The 26,014-nt window shown below is 41.0% G+C and overlaps 1 protein-coding gene and 1 pseudogene across 4 annotated transcripts; one reads left to right on the top strand and one right to left on the bottom strand.

Moving 5' to 3' along the window:
• Nucleotides 1–883: 883 nt before the first annotated feature.
• Nucleotides 884–14,176, top strand: LOC122870197 (zinc finger protein 239-like). 4 transcript variants are annotated; one of them, XM_044184172.1, is made up of 6 exons: nucleotides 1,832–2,329; nucleotides 2,862–3,360; nucleotides 4,884–4,967; nucleotides 11,697–11,850; nucleotides 11,989–12,086; nucleotides 12,357–14,176. In XM_044184172.1, the coding sequence occupies exon 6, from the start codon at nucleotides 12,810–12,812 to the stop codon at nucleotides 13,887–13,889; it is 1,080 nt and encodes a 359-aa protein (XP_044040107.1). In that variant the 5' UTR covers nucleotides 1,832–2,329; nucleotides 2,862–3,360; nucleotides 4,884–4,967; nucleotides 11,697–11,850; nucleotides 11,989–12,086; nucleotides 12,357–12,809; the 3' UTR covers nucleotides 13,890–14,176. The 4 variants fall into 4 exon arrangements, with proteins under 4 accessions (XP_044040109.1, XP_044040107.1, XP_044040105.1 ...); XM_044184174.1 differs by lacking the exon at nucleotides 2,862–3,360 and having other exon boundaries at nucleotides 884–2,329; XM_044184170.1 differs by lacking the exon at nucleotides 2,862–3,360.
• Nucleotides 14,177–16,872: 2,696 nt separating this feature from the next.
• Nucleotides 16,873–25,952, bottom strand: LOC122870133 (annotated as a pseudogene).
• Between the last annotated feature and the right edge of the window lie 62 nt (nucleotides 25,953–26,014).

Below are 26,014 nucleotides of genomic sequence, written 5' to 3'. Positions count from 1 at the left end.
ATTTAAATCTGGGATTTTGAATGCGTCTCCTCCTCTATTATTTTCTACTTCTGAGGCATCGGTGTATAGTCGAAGTCAGCAGACAAAAACAAGTTCAGCAGAGTCGTATTAGAGGAACTGAAACAAAATATTAACGTCTCATCAGAGCGGTGACAGAAATAAAGAGGGAGAGTTTGTCTTAGTTTTGTATTTTATTTTAGGTAATTTTAACCGAAGTGTTAGAGAAAGGCAGACTGTCTGCAGGCCACGTGACTCCGACAGGTCTTATATAAACTATAAACACGAGAAGACTGAAAGCCACCAATTCTCTTTCATCACTCGATCACGAAGCTTGAGAACGGATCTGTTTATTTGTGCTTTAGAACGTAACCGCTGTGAAACAATCAGAAAATAACGCTTTATTCCTCGCAAACCACCGCTCCCTCTCCTTATTCACTCTCTGGCTCGCTCGACCACCGTTCCCTCTCCTTATTCAGTCTTTGGCTCGCTCGACCGCCGCTCCCTCTCCGTATACAGTCTCTGGGTCGCTCGAGCACCGTTCCCTCTCCTTATACCCTCTCTGGCTCGCTCGACCACCGCTCCCTCTCCTTATTCACCCTCTGGCTCGCTCGACCACCGCTCCCTCTCCTTATTCAGTCTCTGGGTCGCTCGACCACCGCTCCTTCTCCTTATTCACCCTCTGGCTCGCTCGACCACCGCTCCCTCTCCTTATTCAGTCTCTGGGTCGCTCGACCACCGCTCCTTCTCCTTATTCAGTCTCTGGGTCGCTCGACCACCGCTCCTTCTCCTTATTCACCCTCTGGCTCGCTCGACCACCGCTCCTCTCCTTATTCAGTCTCTGGGTCGCCGACCACCGCTCCTTCTCCTTATTCAGTCTCTGGGTCGCTCGACCACCGCTCCTTCTCCTTATTCAGTCTCTGGGTCGCTCGACCACCGCTCCTTCTCCTTATTCACTCTCTGGGTCGCTCGACCACCGCTCCCTCTCCGTATTCAGTCTCTGGCTCGCTCGACCACCGCTCCCTCTCCTTATTCACTCTCTGGCTCACTCGACCACCGCTCCCTCTCCTTATTCACTCTCTGGCTCACTCGGCCACCGCTGCTCTCTCTCAAACTAACGAAAACCAACCAAAGGAAGCCTCTTGGTATTTTCCCGCATAGAAGCCGGGTTCACGAAGCGAGGATGCAACTGGCAGAGTATCATAGTCTGGTCCATGAGCTCCGCCTGGTTTCAGTGATATTTTTGGCCATTGCAGCACGACGTCGGGTTGCGTTTCTCCAAAATTTGATTGTGTTTAAAGTTTTCACTGCAGGGCCGCAGCCTAAACGCATCACCCACATTCAAATGAATGGGAGGACTGCTGTTTCACTTGATTTGGTGTGAATACGAGTGGTTCTTGCATGAGGCCCATTGTTTCGCACAGCCACCACAGTCTCACCAGCATATGAAGTAGCTAACGTGTTAACAAACAGCTAACACAGAGCAACGTGAGCATCCCGTCAGAGTCGTGTTTGAGGGATGATCTTGTTGCTCTGGCTGCTGGATGTGTAACTGGTCAGCTGAGAAGTTGTTAATGTGTTTTCAGCTTGTTCTGCTGCTCACAAGTCGTAAAAGAATCAATTAATGCAGCTTTAAAGGAAAAATAGAGAATAAAATGATCCAAACTCCAGGTTGTCTTTTCTCCCTACATGCTGTTATTTGTTTTATTTACGACAACAGATTTGTTGTGAGCAGTTTCATGTAGGAACTATCAGTAGAAAGAAAATAGTTCCTACATGAAACTGCTCACAACAAATCTCTGCCATATAGTCCTGTTATTTTCAAAAAAGGGCAGACATCTCTGCGGCCGATATCTCCAAAACTCTGCAACTCACACCAAAACAATCCAGATGGATAAACAGCTCTACAGGTGAGAGGAGAAATAGGTGTTTGTGATTTTAGAGTGAACTGTCCCTTTTAAGAAGGAGCGGAACCTTTGGTTTGGTCGCTTTTCAGTCGGACAAAATTAGTGTGCGTGCGCATCACAAGCGGTGCCATCAAGGAAATGCATCAAGTTTTCAAACTTGAGACTTTCTCCGAAGAATATGGCGACGCTTAACGTGATGTCTGTTTCCTCGGTGGACTCTGTGGACTATAAACTGTCTAAAGCGGAGATCCTGAGAGGAATCATCACCGAGAAACTGACAACAGCCGCGCAGGAAATCTTCGCGGTTGTAGAGAGAACCGTAGCCGGTTACGAGGAGGAGGCTTCGGGCTTGAGGCAGGAGATCCACCGGCAGAGGAGGCAGCTGGAGCTTCTCCTGCAGCCTCGGGTCGCACTCTGCAGGATAGGTGGGTAACTGACGCTGTGTACCAAACTCCATTTAAAAATCTGGTGATTTAAAATCATACAAATCTAAACCAGGGGTGTTCTCAATATTGTACTATTACTTATTACTTATATTATTACATTGTATTATACTGTACATACTTATCATCAACCTCTAAATCACTTTGTACTTTACACTTATTTTAGCTTTTATACTTTATACCCACTTGTACTTAAATTATCTTGCCTGTATTATAGTGTGTTATATTTGATTTGCTTAATACTTCTATTCCTGTGTGCACTGACGTGACAGTGAGCTGCTGTAACAAAAGAGTTTCCCCTCAGGATCAATAAAGTATTTCTGATTCTGGACCATGAGCTTTTTAATTGAAGAGAGTTTCTGATTGAGCGAGTTTTAAGCACTTTGAATCTGCACTAATCTGATTTTATCACTATTAAATTTGGTGTCGCTTTAGATTTAGTTAATTACTCCGGAGTTTTGGTGTCAGTATTTAGTTATCATTTAACTACTGGGTACCTTTTCTATTATTACAGGATATATAAAACCTACCGAGCAGGAAACTGGACGCGTGAGAGAAACAGCCCTCTGGACATCTTGGATCTTGGACTTTCTGCGCTTACAAACACCACAAAACTGTAAAACTGAGCAGAAGTCTGGACGTTTCAGGGAGGATGGAGTGATGACTTCTGCATTTAATCTTATGTGATTTTATTTAAAAATGACTTTATTACCAACAGACAGGCGAACTACATCGTTCCTTTATCATTTTGCAGCACTTAAAAGAACTACGGGGAACATCTGTGCGTTTACTTGGGAACACAGGTGGGAACCCTAGATGTCTCTCGCTGGTGTTTTGGTGAAACCACGTGCGGACAGATCAGTGGTTAAAATGTTGAAAGTCTTCTTTCTCCCTGGCAGTTGTGTTCAATCAGCACTGCAGCTCCTCAAGGTGCAACTTTACCTTTTGTCAGCGCTGCACGGCCTCCTTTCATCCCAGGAAATAAATGCAAATATAGAAAGCTAAAGCACAAGGTATGAATCACAGCACATATATATGGTTAATATAGTCCTCAGTTAATTTAGTTTGTTCTTCCATGTTTTCAGGCAAGTCAAATCGAAACAAACTGTTCTCATATTGTTCTCTGTAGTTACAGAGTAAGTTAGATACTGTATATATGCGGTGGTAGTTCCCCCCTTGTTACCTGTAACTACCTGTCCTGTGACCCAGGCGGTCGAACCACTTGCTGGTCCGCCGGTCGGAGCCCGGTTGTTGTGGTCCTTGATTTTCTTGTAATCTTGTTTGAGATTTTTAATCTTCTCCCGGTGTGAACAATTTTCAGCTCGCTTAACTTTCTGGAGATTTTGGCGTACACCTTATTGTTTCTGGTCGCTGTTTACAATCATCGCAGGATTTTGTCCTCAGCCTAAATACTCAGCAAGACCTGGACTTCGTCGTCGGTCCATCTGTTGTAACCTTTCATCTGCGGCTGCATGTCGATGTGTTGAAGCACAAAAGTTGGATTGCGGCTGCAGATATTTAAAAATGGCGCCTGAAATTAAATGCTGCGAGTCCTCAACAAATCGGAAATGGTCAACGCTTAAAGCTCCACCCCCACAGTTCCAGTGTGGTAAAATAATGTCCCCGGTACTTAATTTAGACTCTGGTCTCTGCGGTGGAAACACACTGAGTTCCTCCAAAGGTTCCTGGTCCCTGAGGAAAGTTCCTGCGGTGGAAACACGGCTTATAGCACTTTAGTTCCGCCCTTGTTACATTCAGTTACAGAGTAATAAAGCTCACAGGTTTGATGGCTGGGACTTGAATCTGGGTCTTGAAGCTGAGCTCTCCTTTATCCTCAAGTCAGATGGAGATTTTGAACATGTACCTAACCCAGACCACATGGCCACAATAACCACCAGGCTAGTTCCTGGATCAGCACCAAAGGACAATGGTGACTGAGCAGATCAAACATTTCTCTGGTGATAATTAGTGGATTTTTTTTGCCTGTTTGTTGGTAATAAAGTCATTTTTAAATAAAACCACATGATTAAATGCAGAAGTCATCACTCCATCGTCCCTGAAACGTCCAGACTTCTGCTCAGTTTTATGGTAACACTGCACCCTGTAATAATAGAAAAGGTACCCAGGAGTTAAATAATAACTGCATTATAAGTTCTTTGTAAGATCCTGAATTGCTTGCTCCTTATTCCATAACTTCACTTCTTGTTCCCCAGTGCCTACATATGTATTGGTACGTACTGGTGCACTGTTAGTACAAAAGACGACACCGTAACTCCGGAGTAATTACGCTGTACGCTGCAGGTTGTAATCTAAAGCGTTGCCACTCAGCGGTAAATATCACCCTAATGGGACCAGTGGTGGAAAGTAGCAAACTAAGTACATTTACCCAAGTAATTAATTGATTACTGAATTAATGAATTAATTCAATAGTGTTTCAGCAAAATAAGTCTTTAGTTGTTCCTAAGAAAAACAGAATTCTGATGTGATTATTAGGTTTTAATTGAATAAAAAACAATACTGTCTGTCTGTGATCCAGATGACCAGTTTCCTGTCTCTGAGCCGGCGGCTGGAGGAGCAGCTGAACTCCCTGAAGAGGAAGTGCGGCACAAATATGAGCAGAGTACGTCTTTAAATCCACTTTAAAAATAGTTTCCATTTTCTGCTACTTGATAATGTGGTATTGTAGATTAAGCTACTCAGCAGTATAAAAAGTATTTAAAATTAGCTCCACATTTATCAACTGCAACATTAAAGTGATGAACACATTAATGCATAATTATGAGGGTTTTTCCTGCATATCTAACTCAAGAAGGGCCTTTGTGTTATTGGCAAAGGCTTTTGTTTTACGCCCAAACAAAGTGCCTTTTATCAGCAACTGCTTTAATGCGCTTATACCAAGCGCGCACACGAGTGTGGCGACAACGGGGGAATGACACATTCACAATTTCTGCAAGATCAAGGTGATCGATGAATTGCTGTTATTTATGAGGCAAACGAATGTGTGTTTGTAATGAAAGCTAGGTTAGCTGAACATACAAAAGTAAATAGGACTGTATAGTGAAACTCAGTCGCCTACGCTTTACGAGAATACCTAGCTGCAGACATAAAATGGCAGACCTCCGCAAGAGCAATTCTGCAGTTGACAGGAAATCACGTGACCTCAGCAGTGGAAGTTGGTCTTCTTCAGGTTGTTCCTTCCTCGGCTGTTGTAGCTGCTTGAGGTGGAGCTAGTTTTAATTACTTTATATACAGTTAATAATAATAATAAAACTTTATTTATAGAGCACTTATCAAAACAAAGTGCTTCACAACAAGAGAAATAAAATACCACAGTGAATGACGAAATATAAAGAAATAAAATACATAAAATACACAAAAGCAATAAAATAAACAGCCAGTTCAGGTAAAATCAGGATCTGCTTTCAGATAAAAATGTGTTTTGAGACGAGACTTAAACGAAGACTCTGACTCAGACAGCCTGATGTCTTCGGACAGGTTGATCCAGAGCCTCGGGGCCCTGATGGCCAAAGCTCTGTCCCCCTTAGTTTCCATCCTGGACTCAGGAACAGACAGGAGACCCCTGCCCGAAGATCTCAGACTACGTGAAGGTTCATAAGGGATTACAAGGTCTAAAATATAGTCTGGAGCCAGGCCATGAAGAGCCTTAAAAGAAATAAACAAGATCTTAAAATCAATTCTAAAACAAACAGGGAGCCGATGTAAAGAGGCTGAAACAGGTGTGATGTGGTCGCACCTCTGGGTCCTGGTTTACAGCCGAGCAGCTGAGTCCTGTACAGTCTGCAGTCTGTCAGAGTGTTTAGATTAAGACAAGTGAACAGGCTGTTACAATAATCGAGGCGTGAGAAAATAAAAGCATGTACAACAGTTTCTGCATCACTAAACTTTAAAATAGATCGTATTTTTGCAATGTTTCTGAAGTGATAAAAACATAATTGGACAAGCTTAGTGATATGTTGCTCAAAACATAAATTGTTATCAAACAGGACACCAAGATTTCTTGCAACAGGCTTGTTATGTTGTGACAGGTTACCAGTAGATGGCAGTATTTGTTTAGTGATGTGTTGGGGCCCAATTACAAGGATTTCAGTTTTGTTTGAGTTGAGCTGAAGAAAATTTATCGACATCAAATTTTTTATGTCAGACAGGCAGTCCTGCAGAGAACTCAGCGTACTAAGGTCAGTGGGCTCGACAGGGAGGTACAACTGCGTGTCATCCGCATAACAATGAAAAGAAATACCATGTCTGCGGATTACATCACCCAAAGGAAGCATGTATAAGGAGAACAGTATTGGTCCCAGAATTGAACCTTGAGGCACACCGTACTTGATATGGGAAAAGGATGACATGAAGTTTTTAATGCTGACACAGAATTTCCTATTGGACAGATAAGATGAGAACCAGTCTAGTGCAGTGCCAGATATGCCCACCCAGTGCCTCAGTCTATCTAAAAGAACGCCATGATAAATTGTGTCAAAGACAGCACTTAAGTCCAGCAGCACAAGAATTTGAACACATGCCTGCGTCTGCATTCATTAAAAGGTCATTGGTGACTTTGAGAAGGGCTGTTTCAGTGCTGTGGTGTTAGCTAGTTTTAATTATTTACGTATATACGGTTAGCTAGTTTGAACTACTTTATATACAGTCAGCTAGTTTTAATTATTTACATACGTTAGCTAGTTTGAACTACTTTATATACAGTCAGCTAATTTGAACTACTTTATATGGTCAGCTAGTTTGAACTGCTTTATATACAGTCAGTTAGTTTGAACTGCTTTATATATACGGTTAGCTAGTTTGAACTGCTTTATGTACACGGTTAGCTAATTTGAACTGCTTTATATACAGTCAGCTAGTTTGAACTGCTTTATATACAGTCAGTTAGTTTGAACTGCTTTATATACAGTCAGCTAGTTTGAACTGCTTTATATACAGTCAGCTAGTTTTAATTATTTATACACAGTTAGCTAGTTTGAACTGCTTTATATACAGTCAGCTAGTTTGAACTACGTTATATACAGTCAGCTAGTTTTAATTATTTATACACAGTTAGCTAGTTTGAACTGCTTTATATACAGTCAGCTAGTTTTAATTATTTACGTATATACGATTAGCTACTTTGAACTACGTTATAGACAGTCAGCTAGTTTGAACTGCTTTATATACAGTCAGCTAGTTTTAATTATTTACGTATATACGATTAGCTACTTTGAACTACGTTATATACAGTCAGCTAGTTTGAACTGCTTTATATACAGTCAGCTAGTTTGAACTGCTTTATATACAGTCAGCTAGTTTGAACTACTTTATATACAGTCAGCTAGTTTGAACTGCTTTATATACAGGTAGCTAGTTTTAACTGCTTTATGTACGGTTAGTTAGTTTGAACTACTTTATATACAGTCAGTTAGTTTGAACTACTTTATATACAGTCAGCTAGTTTTAATTATTTACGTATATACGATTAGCTACTTTGAACTACGTTATAGACAGTCAGCTAGTTTGAACTACTTTATATACAGTCAGCTAGTTTTAATTATTTACGTATATACGATTAGCTACTTTGAACTACGTTATAGACAGTCAGCTAGTTTGAACTGCTTTATATACAGTCAGCTAGTTTGAACTGCTTTATATACAGTCAGCTAGTTTGAACTGCTTTATATACAGTCAGCTAGTTTGAACTGCTTTATATACAGTCAGCTAGTTTGAACTGCTTTATATACAGTCAGCTAGTTGGAACTGCTTTATATACAGTCAGTTAGTTTGAACTGCTTTATATACAGTCAGTTAGTTTGAACTGCTTTGTATACAGTTAGCTAGTTTGAACTGCTTTATGTATACGGTTAACTAGTTTGAACTGCTTTATGTACGGTTAGCTAGTTTGAACTACTTTATGTACGGTTAGCTAGTTTGAACTGCTTTATATACAGTCAGCTAGTTTGAACTACTTTATATACAGTCAGCTAGTTTGAACTGCTTTATATACAGGTAGCTAGTTTTAACTGCTTTATGTACGGTTAGTTAGTTTGAACTACTTTATATACAGTCAGTTAGTTTGAACTACTTTCTATACAGTCAGCTAGTTTTAATTATTTACGTATATACGATTAGCTACTTTGAACTACGTTATAGACAGTCAGCTAGTTTGAACTGCTTTATATACAGTCAGCTAGTTTGAACTGCTTTATATACAGTCAGCTAGTTTGAACTGCTTTATATACAGTCAGCTAGTTGGAACTGCTTTATATACAGTCAGTTAGTTTGAACTGCTTTATATACAGTCAGTTAGTTTGAACTGCTTTGTATACAGTTAGCTAGTTTGAACTGCTTTATGTATACGGTTAACTAGTTTGAACTGCTTTATGTACGGTTAGCTAGTTTGAACTACTTTATGTACGGTTAGCTAGTTTGAACTACTTTATGTACGGTTAGCTAGTTTGAACTACTTTTTACACGGTTAGCTAGTTTGAACTGCTTTATACACGGTTAGCTAGTTTGAACTGCTTTATACACGGTTAGCTAGTTTGAACTGCTTTATACACGATTAGCTAGTTTGAACTACTTTATACACGATTAGCTAGTTTGAACTACTTTATACACAGTTAGCTAGTTTGAACTGCTTTATACACAGGTAGCTAGTTTGAACTGCTTTATACACGGTTAGCTAGTTTGAACTGCTTTATACACGATTAGCTAGTTTGAACTACTTTATACACGATTAGCTAGTTTGAACTACTTTATACACAGTTAGCTAGTTTGAACTGCTTTATACACAGGTAGCTAGTTTGAACTGCTTTATGTACGGTTAGTTAGTTTGAACTACTTTATATACAGTCAGCTAGTTTTAATTATTTACGTATATACGATTAGCTACTTTGAACTACGTTATATACAGTCAGCTAGTTTGAACTGCTTTATATACAGTCAGCTAGTTTGAACTGCTTTATATACAGTCAGCTAGTTTTAATTATTTACATACGTTAGCTAGTTTGAACTACTTTATATACAGTCAGCTAGTTTGAACTACGTTATATACAGTCAGCTAGTTTGAACTACTTTATATACAGTCAGCTAGTTTGAACTACTTTATATACAGTTAGCTAGTTTGAACTGCTTTATATACAGTCAGCTAATTTCAGCTAACTACTTTATATGGTCAGCTAGTTTGAACTGCTTTATAAACAGTCAGTTAGTTTGAACTGCTTTATATACAGTCAGCTAGTTTGAACTGCTTTATATACAGTCAGCTAATTTTAATTATTTATATACAGTCAGCTAATTTGAACTGCTTTATACACAGTTAGCTAGTTTGAACTACTTTATACACAGTTAGCTAGTTTGAACTACTTTATACACAGTTAGCTAGTTTGAACTACTTTATGTACGGTTAGTTAGTTTGAACTACTTTATATACAGTCAGTTAGTTTGAACTACTTTATATACAGTCAGCTAGTTTTAATTATTTACGTATATACGATTAGCTACTTTGAACTACGTTATATACAGTCAGCTAGTTTGAACTACTTTATATACAGTCAGCTAGTTTGAACTGCTTTATATACAGTCAGCTAGTTTGAACTGCTTTATATACAGTCAGTTAGTTTGAACTGCTTTATATACAGTCAGTTAGTTTGAACTGCTTTATATACAGTTAGCTAGTTTTAATTATTTATACACAGCTAGTTTGAACTACTTTATACACAGTTAGCTAGTTTGAACTACTTTATGTACACGGTTAGCTAGTTTGAACTGCTTTATACACGGTTAGCTAGTTTGAACTACTTTATACACAGGTAGCTAGTTTGAACTACTTTTTACACGGTTAGCTAGTTTGAACTACTTTTTACACGGTTAGCTAGTTTGAACTGCTTTATACACGGTTAGCTAGTTTGAACTGCTTTATACACGGTTAGCTAGTTTGAACTGCTTTATACACAGGTAGCTAGTTTGAACTGCTTTATGTACGGTTAGTTAGTTTGAACTACTTTATATACAGTCAGCTAGTTTTAATTATTTACGTATATACGATTAGCTACTTTGAACTACGTTATATACAGTCAGCTAGTTTGAACTGCTTTATATACAGTCAGTTAGTTTGAACTGCTTTATATACAGTCAGTTAGTTTGAACTGCTTTATATACAGTCAGCTAGTTTGAACTGCTTTATATACAGTCAGTTAGTTTGAACTGCTTTATATACAGTCAGCTAGTTTGAACTGCTTTATATACAGTCAGCTAGTTTTAATTATTTACGTATATACGATTAGCTACTTTGAACTACGTTATAGACAGTCAGCTAGTTTGAACTGCTTTATATACAGTCAGCTAGTTTGAACTGCTTTATATACAGTCAGCTAGTTTGAACTGCTTTATATACAGTCAGTTAGTTTGAACTGCTTTATATACAGTCAGTTAGTTTGAACTGCTTTATATACAGTCAGTTAGTTTGAACTGCTTTATATAGTTTTAATTATTTATACACAGTTAGCTAGTTTTAATTATTTATACACAGCTAGTTTGAACTACTTTATACACAGTTAGCTAGTTTGAACTGCTTTATGTACACGGTTAGCTAATTTGAACTGCTTTATGTACGGTTAGCTAGTTTGAACTACTTTATGTACGGTTAGCTAGTTTGAACTACTTTTTACACGGTTAGCTAGTTTGAACTGCTTTATACACGGTTAGCTAGTTTGAACTGCTTTATACACGGTTAGCTAGTTTGAACTACTTTATACACGGTTAGCTAGTTTGAACTGCTTTATACACAGGTAGCTAGTTTGAACTGCTTTATGTACGGTTAGTTAGTTTGAACTGCTTTATATACAGTCAGCTAGTTTTAATTATTTACGTATATACGATTAGCTACTTTGAACTACGTTATATACAGTCAGCTAGTTTGAACTACTTTATATACAGTCAGCTAGTTTGAACTGCTTTATATACAGTCAGCTAGTTTTAATTATTTATACACAGTTAGCTAGTTTGAACTACTTTATACACAGTTAGCTAGTTTGAACTGCTTTATGTATACGGTTAGCTAGTTTGAACTACTTTATGTACGGTTAGCTAGTTTGAACTGCTTTATACACGGTTAGCTAGTTTGAACTGCTTTATACACAGTTAGCTAGTTTGAACTGCTTTATGTATACGGTTAGCTAGTTCAGTCCAGTGGTTCCCAACCTTGGGGTCGGGCCCCTCCAAAGGGTCACCAGATAAATCTGAGGGGTCGTGAGATAATTAATGGGAGAGGAAATAAGTTAAAACTAAGCTTTCAGAATTTAAACAAAATCACATTTTTGACTCTTTATTTTATTATTTTGTTAAGATGTGGAGGACTCGAGGAGCCGGGACATCTTAGGCCACGCTGAGGAGGAGGAGGGTGAAGATGAGAAGGAGGAGTCTGTTGAGGAACCAGCACAGAACACCAGTCTAGATCAGGAGGATCTCAGGGATCCGGATCATCAGATATCAAATCCTAGGTTCAAACATGATATGATGTTACTACATAATGTTTCCTTGGGAGTGAGACAGAAAGATTTGGGTATGTTGGGGAATAACACTGACACACAGAACTACATTGAAGGATTGCTAGATTTTTTTCCTTGATTTTCTTGCAGAGGTCAGTCTGTGAGGAGGAAGCGCTGGAGGCGGGCTCCTCTAAACCTCAGAGTCTGTCTGTTAGAGGACTCTCAGACAAATGTGCTCAAAAAAGGCGGTAAGAGTCCAACAGGAAAGTGAAATGTCCAGTCAGGATGTTGGGAGTGTGCGTTGGAGGAAACACTCAGTGTCCAGTTTATTAGGTACAGCTAGCTAGATTTAAGTCCTGTAATAAATCCTCCTTCATGAAGGTTATAATGTTCAGTTTGTGTTGATCATTTCGTAAGATGTAGTTTGTGCTGCTGTTGAACTGTATTATATTAAACAGAGAGGTGTTTGTTATTGTTAACACTGAAAACAAAAAGTAGCAGCAGACATTGTGTGTTAGTGTTAAAGTCTCCAGTGCAGGACCTGAGGTGTCCTCAAGGCCTCAGTAAGCACATTTTGATACCGTGCCAAAGATGAAGATAAATTTAAATAATGAAACTGCTTATTTTCTACCTTCAGTTCTGTAGAAAAAGTGGAGAGCAACCAAGAAGATCGTCTCTCCGGCAACTCGAGCCAGCAACAACAAGTGGAAACAGACGAAAACGGAGAACAACGTGGAATATCAGAACCAGATGACTTTAGTGATCTTTCTTTTGCCCGCTCTGCAGCTGAGAGCGAAGGGGAAGATGGAGATGATGATGATGATGATGATGATGATGAGGTGGTGGAGGAAGATGACAGAGATGACGACTGGAAACCAGACAACAATGACGAGGAGCTGAGGGAGAGCGAAGCTGAACCGAACTCATCAAAGACGACGAGGAAGCGACGAGTTGAACATTCAGGCGTCCAAATGATGCAGTCGCCTCTGAAGGCATCGACTGATAACAGCGACGCTCCTCTGTCCTGTAAGGTCTGCCGAGCTCTGTGCGGGTCAACGAACGTGTTGATTAAACATTCCTGGAGTCACGTGGACGATCCAGAAAGGCTTTGTGGAGTGTGTGGAGAAGAGAAGGAGTCTGCAGAGGAACTGAAGAGTCATCTTCATCAAAGTCACCAGAAAACACACAGCTGTAACATCTGTGGAAAGTGTTTCCTCACTGTTGTTGGTTTAAATAGGCATGCTACTCTACACACTGGAGAGAGACCATACAAATGTGATATCTGCCATAAAGCATATACGCTGAAGTCTACTTTGAGGCTTCACCGGTGGGAACATGTGGAGGAGAAACCACACAAATGTGATGTCTGTAATCAGTCTTTTGTTTTTAAACAGCAGCTGAGGATTCACAGCAGGATTCACACAGGTGAGAAGCCTTACCGCTGCGATGAGTGCGGTAAATCTGTCAGTGACTTTCGATCTTTATCCCGACACAAGTTGGGTCACGCTGGGGAAAAACGTTACAGCTGTCAGGTTTGTGGGAAGCGGTTTTTAACTCCTGGAAAAGCAAAACAACATGAGAAAATACACACAGATAGAGACAAAACGCACCTCTGCGATGTTTGCTGCAAAGCGTTCCACACAGGAGGTCAGTTAAAGGCTCACCTGAAAACACACAGCGAGGAGAAGATCGTGTGCAGCGAATGCGGTAAGGGATTGTCATCTCAAGGAGCTCTGAGGAGACACATGATGATCCACACTGGGGAGAGACCGTACGGATGCTCAGACTGTGGACGAACCTTTAACTGTAGGAATATTCTCAGAGCCCATCTGAAAACCCATTCAGGCATCAAACCGTTTGTCTGCGGGGTTTGTGGGAAAGCGTGCGCTCGCAAAGAACACTTGACGGTCCACATGAGGACCCACAACGGGGAGAGACCGTACCAGTGCACTGTCTGCGACAAAGCCTTCACTCAGAGCCACTGTCTGAAAACACACATGAGGAGCCACCAGGGGGAAGAACAGTCAGCAGTGGATGGACAGAAGTCCTGAAAGCCTGAAAGTGTCTGTTCCTTTTCTACTGTTTGGAAAAACTCAGCAAAATGTTTTAATAATTTCCAGGACCTGTACGCCTCCAGGACTTTTATGCCTCCAGGACCTGTACCCCTCCAGAAAGGTTGTGGCTGACCCTTCCCACCCTGGACACAAACTGTTTCAGACACTCCCCTGTGTCTGTGGTCCATCAGGACTAAAACCTGACGCCACATAAACAGCTTCTTTCCATCGGCAGCCTCATCAGTTCCTTGTATGTGTAAACCTGCTTGGCAATAAAGCTGATTCTGAAATACACAAGACAGTTAAAGGAAGAAGAGAGGAGGTAGTTCTGTCCAGACTGCGGTTTGATCAGGTTTAAATAAAAGTAAATTCACAAGCATTGTAATATAGCTGAAAATGACCCCCCACAATAAGCCCCCAGCACACACTGACACTGTCAGTCATTTTTTGCCTCGGGTTCTTCCACTGCCGTTGCTCATATTCTTGTTATACACTCAGCTGCCAGTTTATTATGTATACCAAGTAAAACTAATGACAAGTGTTTGTATTATTTTGTCCACCCCATTCACATCAATGAGGGTAAACAAAATAACAAACACCTCACTGTATAATGCAATACAGTTCAACAGCACCACAAAATGATCATACAAAAACTGAACAATACATTGCACATAGACAGTTGTGGAAGAAGTATTCCTCCACGCTACAAAAAACTGCGTTCAAAATCCTACTGAAGTAAACGTACACAAGTATTATCAGCTTCATGTAGTTAAAGTATCAGCAGTATAACTACTGGTTCTGCTGTAAAATGTCTGATATCTGATTCTATCTTATTAGATTGTTATACTGATTCATCAACGTTAGAGCAGCATTTTACTGGTGTAGCTGCTCGAGGTGCAGCTAGTTTTAACTGCTTTATATACAGTTAGCTTGTTTTAACTGCTTTTTATACAGTTAGCTAGTTTTAACTGCTTTTGTATACTAGTTTAGCTTAGTTTTTTAACTGCTTTATATATAGTTCGCTAGTTTTAACTAGTTTATGTACAGTTTGCTAGTTTTAACTAGTTTATGTACAGTTAGCAAGTTTTAACTAGTTTATGTACAGTTAGCAAGTTTTAACTGCTTTATGTATGGTTAGCTAGTTTTAACTGCTTTATATACAGTTAGCTAGTTTTAACTAGTTTATGTACAGTTAGCTAGTTTAACTGCTTTATATACAGTTAGCTAGTTTTAACTAGTTTATGTACGGTTAGCTAGTTTAGTCCAGTGGTTTTCAACCTAGGGTTCGGGCCCCTCCAAAGGGTCACTAGATCAATCTGAGGGGTCATGAGATGATTAATGGGAGAGGAAAGAAGAAGAAACAAAGTTCTGTTACAGAAGTTTTAATTTTTTAGATGAGTAAAATGTTCTCCATGTGGCATAGATGACATACTTTGTTTTCTATTAGTAACTGTATGACACTTAAGAGAGTTAAAGCTGCATTAATTCCTTTTTTGTGGCCACTTGGGGGCAGAACAAGCTGTAAAAACATTATTGACCTACAGTATTATCACCTTTAAAGTTGTAATGGCTAATTATCCATTAATATGCTAACATATTAATATGTTAGCAAACAGTTGCTTATTTACACATCCAGCCGTGACGGAGCAACATTGAGTCGTGTTTGTGTCACCTGATGGATGTCAGTCCAGTCTTCTCTCTGTCAGCTCTGTGTTTGGTCTCCAGCAGCTCCTGAGGGAAACATCTGGCTCTTTAGCAGCTAGATGCTCCGCTATGTTCACCAGCTGCTCTCTGACTGTGTCTGTCTGCTGTTTGCTGATGAGCAGGTAGTGTACAGTGGCTTTTACAGCATTTTCTCTGAAAACGATGGTACGAGAGCGGTGAGAGGGAACCAGAACAGTAAAGTTACAGCCGGACAGATAAACAACGAGCTGATAGTCACTATAACGCTCCGTAAAGCCGAGCGGAGCTGCAGATTCAGCTGATAATTCTGGAAGCAGGAGGAAACAGCTATCTACCAACACCTCAAATGCCCACTGATGAACATGTTGCATCTTCCATGTTTACATTTTGTTAAATAGTGAGCTTTAGAGATGTTGATAGCTGTATTTTTTAACTTCGGACAGGCTAGCTGTTACCCACTGCTTCCAGTCTTTATGCTAAGCTAGGCTAACCGCCTACGGGCTGCAGCTTCATGTTTAATGCACAGACATGACAGCTTTAAGTCATGTTAAAAAACACATGTGGCTATGTGTCAGCCCTGTGATTGACTGGCAACCTGTCCAGGTGTACCTCTCGCCCAATGTTCAGCACCCCCGCAACCCTCCTAAGGAGAGGCAGGTATAGCTAATGGATGGATAGAATAATGTGCAGTATTTTGAGATATTAGTTTTAATGATTTTTTAAAATTCTATTGGAGTGCACCTAAAAGTATCAATATCTCAAATACTACACATGCTACAGAAATCCCCTGTTTCCCCTGAGCATGTGCTCGACATACTGAAGTATGGTAACAATAGCGCCAACATGTGGCCAGTTAAAAACCACTTTGAGTTTTTGGCTAATAACTCTACTTTGCCACTGAACATGTGCTAAACATGCTCCACCATGTGGCCAGTTATGAAGCACTGCCATGTCTTCAATGCATCATCCAATTACAACCAAATGTGGGTGGTATATTCACGCACCCAATGCTTTTCATGGCCTTTCACCTGTAGGTGGCGCTACAGTAAAAAAACAACTTTAAATGACTGTTAGCAATGACCTATCAGCACAGAATTTTATATGTGCAACAGTGCACCTTGAAATAAATGTTTGAATTATTTAAAAATAAAATAAAATGTATGTTGGTAACATTAACTTAAACAACAGTAGATTCACAATAAGTTGTGACAAGTAAATATAAGAAGCTGTAATGTCCTCAAGAAGTGGCCTAAATTTTCAGAAAAAAATAAAGACATCAAATGAAACAAACTCATAGTTTTGATTTTCCCACAAACCTTTTTATTTTTATTTTTTGGTTGCTAACAATAGTAACATAATAAAGATGAAACAGCACAAGTCATATCTCAGTGTCATGACGGCAACAGTTTTGGCTCAATTGACATTTATTTCAAAGAGTTCTTCTGTAAGGGTTTTAATTTATTTTATGTATTTTTGTTGGCCAGTTAAATTTGAGGTGTAATCACATCATGTTGAATTATAAAATAAGATATTTTGTGTTTATGTGTTTATTTTTTAATCAATGTTTCCTTCCAAAGGTTCCATATTATTAAAAACAATTCAGATGTAGTTTTAGTTTAGTTTTAGTTGTTGTCCTGAGTTGCAGCTTATAAAACCCGTCAGTCACTTTGAGAGTGACAGCAGGATCCAATCTGGAATCTGTAAATAATCAACGTGTTGATGCTGTGTTTGCACTGAATTCAGAGTGGACATCTGCACCTTATTGTGGCAAAGCTTCTCTTATCAACCATGGATCAAACTGATGTGATGAACTGATATCATGCTACAGACACAAGCTGACAAAAACTGCTGTCTCCAAAAAGAATGAAAAAGTAAATATAAAGGGCCTTAAAGTTATACTGTGGTGTCCACATGGCTGCTCCAAAATACTCATCTTATTCCTCTCACCGACTCTAATATGCAGACGACACTTAATCATTAATAATCATTAGTAATCCCTAATAATATCTGATTATTGTTATTTGTTGGAGTGTAGATATACTATAGAACAAATAACATGTTTATAATTAATCCCAAGTTTCCCCACACACACTTCCCGTCACCACATAGTTCTTGATAGTGTTTTTATAGTTTCATATATCAGCAAAAAAAAGGTTAAATCATAATGTTTTCTAGTTGCAGAAAATCTGCTGTAAATTGTCATTTTGGGGCTGAATAATGGAAACAGGCCTGTGTGTGATGGTGGAGGGACTGTATGAAGGTGGTGCAGCACGGCTTCACAGCAGCGAGAACTGAGCTAACCCTTTAAGGAGACGTCGTTCTAAAACCAAAGGATTCACACACCCAGGCTCTGGATCAGGACGAAGCAAAAGTCAGGAATCATTGTGAAGGTCGACAGCCTGTCAGTCGGTCCGAGTCACCGTGGAAACAACCTGAGAAGACAACCAGACCAAACTGTGATTGATGTCTTTTCTCCAAACATGCATCCTAACTGAAACCACCAGGTTTGACTCTTGAACTCTCTTCCTTCTGTTATTTGTGATGAGTCTGAAACCTGAGCAGAAAACCCCTCCTGTCCCCACTCATCATGTTTCTTTCCTTCTTGCTTTCCTTGATCCTTCGTGATCTGAAAGCATGAGCATCACTGAGTAAAACATTTACATGTTCAGGATGTTTCCCACCACTAGAGAGCGCCACCTACCTGCCTGCTGCTGACCCACCACAGAAGCTGGATAACGAGGAAGCTGTTGAACTGTGTGTTTGTTGTCTGACTGTTGGTTTGGGGGACGTAGAAAGAGACGTATCATCTAGTTCTGTCTCTGACTGAAGCCCCACTGAGCTCTTTGTGCTCATCATTGTGCTCTCATACAGCAGTGGTAACAACTGATGATGATGACGGCGGTCCTGTCTGACTGTGTAGGTGTCTCCACCTGTGGTTTTGGTTCATATATGTGCAGCTACGTGCAAAAGAGCTGGATGAAGGTGGAATATAGATCGGAGGGTGTGATTAATAAATGTGCTCTCAACCAGTCACATCACTGGTCTCATCGCACTGAAACAGCTGAGCCAATCACAGTGAGGCATGCCAACCACAGCTCAACAAATGAAGAAAAGGCCTCTCCAGGAAATCATATTGTTGTCTGGATGGTGCCGAGCGGCACGACGTGAGCACAAGGCACCAAATTAGTATTATGGAAATAGAAAATAGAAATAAACAATGAAAAAATTGTTTGGTGAAGCTGTTTATACGATCGCATTGATCTGTTGCCATTTCAGTGTTGATTCTACTCTCTCATGTTGTAAATGCTCACATCACATCTTAAAATGTGACACAGCAGCGTTTGCTTCGTAATGCATTTCAAGAATAAAACATAAGCCGCTGAAAAAACTGCAAAGAAAGTTGGAAAGGAGGTCATGTTGACGCACAGGAACGAGCTTCAGTAATCCGATGTCGGCCTCATAAACAGGCAGAATACAGAGGTATAACCGACCGTCTGATGTGTGTCAAAGCGTTATTCTGTAGCAGCCTGGTGTCGATTTCAGGAAATGAAGACGAACACAGTGGATGGTAGAGCGGTGTCTTACCTAATTAGTCCACGCCATGGTGATGAAGGCTGTGGCTTCATTTTCATATTTCACCCTGGCAGATCTGCGTCTGCGATCAGCTCTGTTACAACTCTGGAAGTTAAAGACAGAGAGAGATGAAGACCAACACTGATCCATTCATCCTGGACTGATGCTGCTGATAGCAAATATTATCACTATCTTTCAATTTTACCATTTACATGTTTAATAAGAACTGGAACAATTTCAAATTCAAAACAAATTTCTTATTTCACTAAGAAACTATTTAGAAATGTATTGTAATATAAGTCCAAATACACACAGTGACAGACAGACATTCTGATTGGCTGAAGCAGCTGTGAGAGAATAAATCATTTTGTCTTTAAATATTTGGACTTTGTACAAGGACTAAATGTATTATGTTGCAGCAGCGCCACCTGAAGGTGAAAAGCCATCAAATGTTACAGCAGAGTGTTCAAGAGTGATGCAGTATATGTCAAACAGGTCACGACTAGAAGAGTGAACAGACAGACAGTAAACAGAAGGTCTTTGGTGGAGGTGATGGAAGCTCAGCAGCAGTCTGACACGTCTGTAAACTGTCGTTCTCACTGCATTTTTAAGGATTTTTGGGGCATTTTCTGCATTAACTCTAACAAGGATAATAGAGAGGGGACAGGAAATGAGGAAAGAGAGAAGGGGGATGACGTGGAACAAATGTCCTCAGCTGGATTCGACCCTGGGACTTTGTGATCACATAATGTGGGATGTGTGTTGGGCTGTTTTACAGTGTCAGGCAGCTGGTTTCTTTACTGTGTGTGTGGTGTGTTTGGGTGCGAGGCGTACCGGGGCGCAGCTCTTGTTCTGTCTGCCGCACAGGTTGAGTTTGCAGTGCAGGTAGATGTCACCAGAGCTCCTGGGAACGAGAACATGTTGAAGGAGAAGTAGTTGGACGTTCCCAGTCCGTTTCCCTACCACCTTCACCGTCTGGTCAGCGGGGTTCGCACAGCTGCTCACAAACAGGAGAACACACATCACATCAGAGCACGCTTTGTTTCCAGGAAGCAAAACGAATTTCATTTGGAACAGCAGCGAGCGTCTACCACCTCTGTGTGCCTCTCACCCGTTCGTGATCAGGTTGTATCTCAGACTCCCATTGGGCGATGCCTGATTGGTCGCCCAGCAGGAGTCGGTCACCACGGCGACCAAGCCGGCATCCAGCCCGTCAGTCTCCAGCTCCACCCAGATCTTCTGATCCAGCTGGACTTCGGTGCTCAACTCCACAGCTTGTGTGAGGCCGGCGTCGGTGTAGGCCTTCATGCTCAAAGTGTAATTCCAAGCTCCAGATACGATCTGCTGGATCACAGAGCTGCAGAGCGCACACACACACACACACACACACACACACACACTGTCTTATACTCACGAACCTCCTAACAACGGGTTTCACAACACAAAGTAATTCAAACTAAAGTTACCAGCCACCACTCACCTGTCTCTGATTTTGAAGGCCACAGTCTTGATGTCTGGCTGAGTGTAGAAGCAGGAGAAGTCGATGGATAACTGGTTGTGGCGGATGATTTTGTCAGAGGAGCTGTTCTGGGTCGTGATGGTGTTCTTGTAGATTAGTTGGTTGTTTTCGGCCTGCAGGGTCACAGGGATTCAGGTGTTGTTACGGCACAAGTTCCTCACGAGTTTATCAAGACTGTTTACATTACAACTTAAAATGTGACATTCTTTTATAGGTGTTGACTGGCTAGAATAAGCTTCACAGATGACCAACATTACTAGAAAATAAGGAGGTCAGAGCTGAAGCCTAAGCCACAGGAAGATCCTGGACTAGAGAAGAGCAGGAGAAGCTCCGCAGAGTGCTGGAAGAGATTTGGCTGCTTGTTGAGAGGAGAGAACCCACCGTGGCCACCGTCCCACAGGTGTTGCTGCTGTCGAAGTTGAAGGTCAACATGTGGGTCAGCTCGTTCATCTGACCTGTGCAGGTCTGGTCATTGAGGTGTAAGGACGAGAAGTCGATGCCTTTTTCCTCCAGGAGACAACCGACCAGAGTAATTGAACCAGAGTTCTTTGCGCAGACCGTCGGCTCACCTAAACATCCAGACGAGGGAAATCAATACATGTAACACTGACCATATTACAGAGGAGAGACTCTACAGACGTTCACAACATGTGGGACATCAGTCAAACCATTCAGTCCAGCTTTGGTGACATTTCGTTCTTTTCTTTCATTCAGAGCTGCTCTGGAGGCAGAAACAAAGGTTATCGAACCAGTTTTTATGGTTTGATAACATCAGACTGAAAAGGGTAAGAAGGTAAAAGAAGAGCTGATTTAATGAAGTCTAGTCTGTGCTCCTGATGACAAACATTCAGTCAAACTGAGTGCTGAAAGTCAATCACGTGACCTCGTGTCACAACTGTCGTACCGAAAGTGCCTGTCAGTCTGTACGGGGAGTCAAAAATGGCCCGACACAAGCAGCCGTGTTCACCACCGACCGTCTTCTCAGCACAGAACTCGTGAGCACTGCAGATCCTGTCCTGACAGAAGGCCTGAGGGGGGGCTGAGGGACAGAGGCAGAGAGACATGTGGAGAATATTAATAACAAGCGGTGTGCTTTAATAAAATTGTTGCTGTTGATCTCCACTGTTCCATATAGACATTGACCATTTTTTATACTAACTCTGTCACAAACACACGAGGACTGCAAGGACATTGAAATACAGTCTCCACAACTTTAACTCTAACACTAACTTTTCATGTCAGACATTTGTTTTCTTTCTCCTTTATTTTCATATACTGCAATACACAGACTTATTATTATTTAAATATTAATTCAAAGAGAATGAGTTTGTTACATTTATTTAAAGGTTAATTCTGTTAATGTTTGTGCTTGGGCAACATGTTTTATCATCAAAAAGAAAAGAGAGAAGTCTTACAGCATCTGGCCTTTGACCTCCAGTCCGCCAGTTCGTCGTTGCTACGCAGGCTGCAGGCTCTGGCGTAGGCCTCCAGGAACTGACAGTTGAGACCGTCCACTGCAGGATATTTGCACAAAGTTTCAGTGCAGGCAGTTATGTAGGGCTTTGGGTCGGTGTGGCTGTGACAGGTGGTGAAGGGCGCCTCCTTCAGCAGATTACAGCTGTTCCACAGATAGAAAGTGACAGAATGGGAGATAGAAGGATGAAGTCCAGTCAGTGTCGTCTTACTTTCTAGAATTGGGAGTAAACCTAAACACAGGACAGCCGTCCAAGTTTCATGTCACACAGATTTCTGTTCACACAAAATGTGATCAACTAACATGTCACTACCACAGACATGAAAGTATAACACAGAGAGACGTTTCCTGTTGCATGGATTCATCTTCTCACCGTTCAGTCGTCGTGTTGCAGTTGATCGTACTGTCAGCAGTGTCAGTGTACTGCATCGTACAGCTAGGGGGCGACACACAACACAGGGTCAGGACTGTTCCTCTGCTCTAACTTGTTCATACAAACACAAAGACACTTTTTGGGTAATATGGGCTCAAGCAAAGATACATGTAGGCTTTGTATCTTCGGTTCAGTCCACAAGTCAAAAGGCCGGGGAACCTTTCTTCTTTCTCAACAGGCGCCCAAAACAAATTTAAAGTAGTAGAAATGTCAACCAAAAGATAAACATCGACATTCCAGATAAGTTAAGATTTTTTACATGACTCAATTTCAAAAAACTAACTTTATAGCACATTTGAACCTTTCATCAACAGTATTCAGTGGGTTGTGATCTTACTTGCTGGCGCTGTACTGAGGGAGCCTCACTTCACTCAAAGAACTGCTGGAGCTGCCACACAAACCCTGCAGAGATTGATCTTTTCCAGCAGGTCCTGGACAGGTTCAGGACAGAATGTGAGTCAGATCAGTATCAAACTGGACGATCACAGCAGTTTACTAAAGGACAGCATAGTTTACATTCCTGACACCCCAAATGAGAGCTGGGTGTGACAATTGCTCTCATTATCCCGAGTGGTGAGTGGGAGGATTTTAGTTCCTGTACCTGTGAAGCGGATCTGGGCCGTGTTGCCATCAAAGAAGACAGTAGTATTGTAGCCTGAGATCAACAACCTGGCAGTGACTCCAGTTTGATCCTTAGAGAGCTCCACTCCCTTAACTAGCTGAGCCGAGCTGTTGAGGGTCAGCACGCTGTTGTCCACCTACATCACAGCAGAGAGACAGAGTGGAGGAAACACTGATTCAAACATCACAAACAGGCTGTTTTTATAGCAACAACATCTGTCACTGACTCAAACCTAGGCAAAGAGTGCTTTCCCGACTCTTGTCCTGTGTTCCTCCTGTCTCCAGTGTGTGTGTCTACAGCATCAGATCTCCAATCCCGCTAGCTAAGTCTAATAAGTATCAGTACCCATTCTATATCATTCTACTCACTGCTTGTTTTCCTTGTGTGAAATAAAATCCATCTGTGTCTCCACCTTGGTGTCTCCGGCCTCCGTAACACAAAGTGGAGGAAACACTGATTCAAACATCACAAACACACACAAACAGGTTGTTTTTATAGCAACAACGTCTGAGTTCGCCAGTATTAAAATAACTGCCTCTCAAACTCCACACTGACGCATGACTGGATGTAGGCAGCTTACCCGAACTCTCCCGCCTTGTTCCAGCTGAATGTGAACACCCGTCTTGTTCAGTCGCAGTGTCACACTGTCCAAAAAGCTCACATCTTTACGACGGCGTTCCTGGAAGTTCGCTAGCACGTTTAAGTCTGGGACTGAAGAACCCGACATCAGAGAGTACGCACACCGATCGTCGACAGAGTTAACTTGGCCGAGAAAGTCGATGACAGTGGGGCCGGTCACAGTGCAGATGGAGTCAAGAATGCAGCTGATGGAGGCGAAGAGAGACAGAAACAACATCATCATCATCAACAGCTGCATCATCAAGAGCTGCTGTTGAGGGCTGCAGCCACAAGGGGGCCCTCCAACAAACTATATACAGGAGGGAAGTCTTCTGTTCATATTTAAGACATATTTTAGGCATTTCTCTACATAATATTTGATTGTAACGTTTCCACACACCTGGCTCACATGTCAACCAACAGCAGTGACTTGAAGGACTCAGCACTAAAATCAACATTTGTTACAGTATTACAGGGAAATGTCTTACTGTTGTTATGGAACCTTTTCCAGTATGTCACTGGTGTAATGCGCTACCATTTTAATTCAGTAACCACGTTACAGTTTGTGACCCAGTGAAACCTGTGCTGTGTCAGAACCTCGTCCTGATACAGATAAAGTGCCAGCTGCTTTTAAATTGACTGGTGGTCTATTAGCATATTTCCATGGGCTCACTATAGTCTGCTTTAATTGCAAAGTGCAGTGATCACTAAATTTCGGGAGCTATCCTGAGCGCTCTCTTTCTTCCCCACCCACAGTAGCGGGAACTTCCAGCCAATAGCTTCTTTGTCTAATCATTGTCTTCACCTGTTTGCTAACACACAGCCTACCGCACACACACCCCCTGTTGGTGTTTGTATATCTTATTTGTTTGTTGTTTTCTGCACCGTAGTTTGACGGTCACCAAGTGACTTAGTTAGATGGCCTTTTTGGCTGGAGGATTTTTTGTTTTGCCAAGAGAATAAAACTCCTGAAATGTTCCTTCTTACAGAGCGAACAGGCTGTCCACGTCCAGCTCTCGGTGACTGAATCTCTGTGGTTTGGAGTTCACGTCTACATGAATGTTCTTACTTTTATCTAACAGATATCAGACTCACTGTTTACTCATCTCTTTGCTCCTATCAGAGCTGCATTTGAGCGGTGTTAAGTTACTGCTGATGCGAACCCAACATCTGCTGCTTCACATTAAAAGCTTTCTACTGAAGAATCTGCAAAGAGAGCATTCCTCTCAGTGAAATCTCCCTAAACACATAAAGTTTAAAAAGTCCTCATCAAGTCCCTATATCATCACAGCTCTTTCTTCTAAATATGAAGGACACATATTTACATGCCGTTGCCGTCACAACGCTCCATGGGGCGACAGCCAGTGGACGTGGAGACTGCAGTCTCACTACAGACAAGACGGGAGCAGGTTTCTGGGTCAGAGCTCATCACTGCACCAGGTTTATACAGAACACCTGAGAGGTGACAGAAGGTTTACATCAGGTTAAAAAGTTCACTTAGTAGCTTACAGACTGTAAGAAAAAAAGAAAACATCAATGTTAAAATATTACATTTTGTTTTACCGACCTGAGTGTCTGCATCCGCTGATGTCTAAGTATGGATTATCTGTCATAGTATTCAGTGTATTGACTGTTTCACCGTTGACCACAAAATCAAACTAGACAGAATCAAACACAACCAATGTTAGTATCACAGAGCAGAGACAACTGAATTCATACATATTAAGATAAAAACACAAAACTTTGTGTAGAGCTTTGATGTGATTATAGCATCTAATGATTCACTCATACATCTTTGTGGAGATATAAGACAATCCTGATGAAAATCTGTGCAGTGTGTATGTGTTGCCTTCAACTCGTTCATGTCAGTTTGGGAGAATGAGGGGGCATAACAGCATTTCATTGCTGCCAACGTCTTTCTTTATACCACCACTAGGAGTCATTATATTTATATATATATATACATATATATATATACTGTATATACTCACACACACACACACATACATAAATACCTGTTTATCATTCCCTTGACCTGCAAAAGCCAGAGCTGCTTGTGTCCCAAGATCAACTAGTAAGAATTTAATCTGTAAAGAGTCAACAGAGGAGATACAGACACTATTAGGAAGTTTCCTCCAAAAGCTTTTAGAAAAGTTTTTGATGTGATCTAACCTAAAATTTTAGTTTTGTTGAGTGTCCA

Source organism: Siniperca chuatsi, linkage group LG22 (assembly GCF_020085105.1).
Source record: "Siniperca chuatsi isolate FFG_IHB_CAS linkage group LG22, ASM2008510v1, whole genome shotgun sequence".
NCBI lineage: Eukaryota > Metazoa > Chordata > Actinopteri > Centrarchiformes > Sinipercidae > Siniperca > Siniperca chuatsi.
The sequence above is the reverse complement of the archived record's forward strand: the minus strand, read 5'-3'. Positions and strand labels throughout refer to the sequence as shown.

Bases quoted from the DNA above. Each gene is read 5' to 3' on its own strand.
- LOC122870197 (XM_044184170.1), top strand. From the start codon at position 12,810: ATGATGCAGTCGCCTCTGAAGGCATCGACTGATAACAGCGACGCTCCT.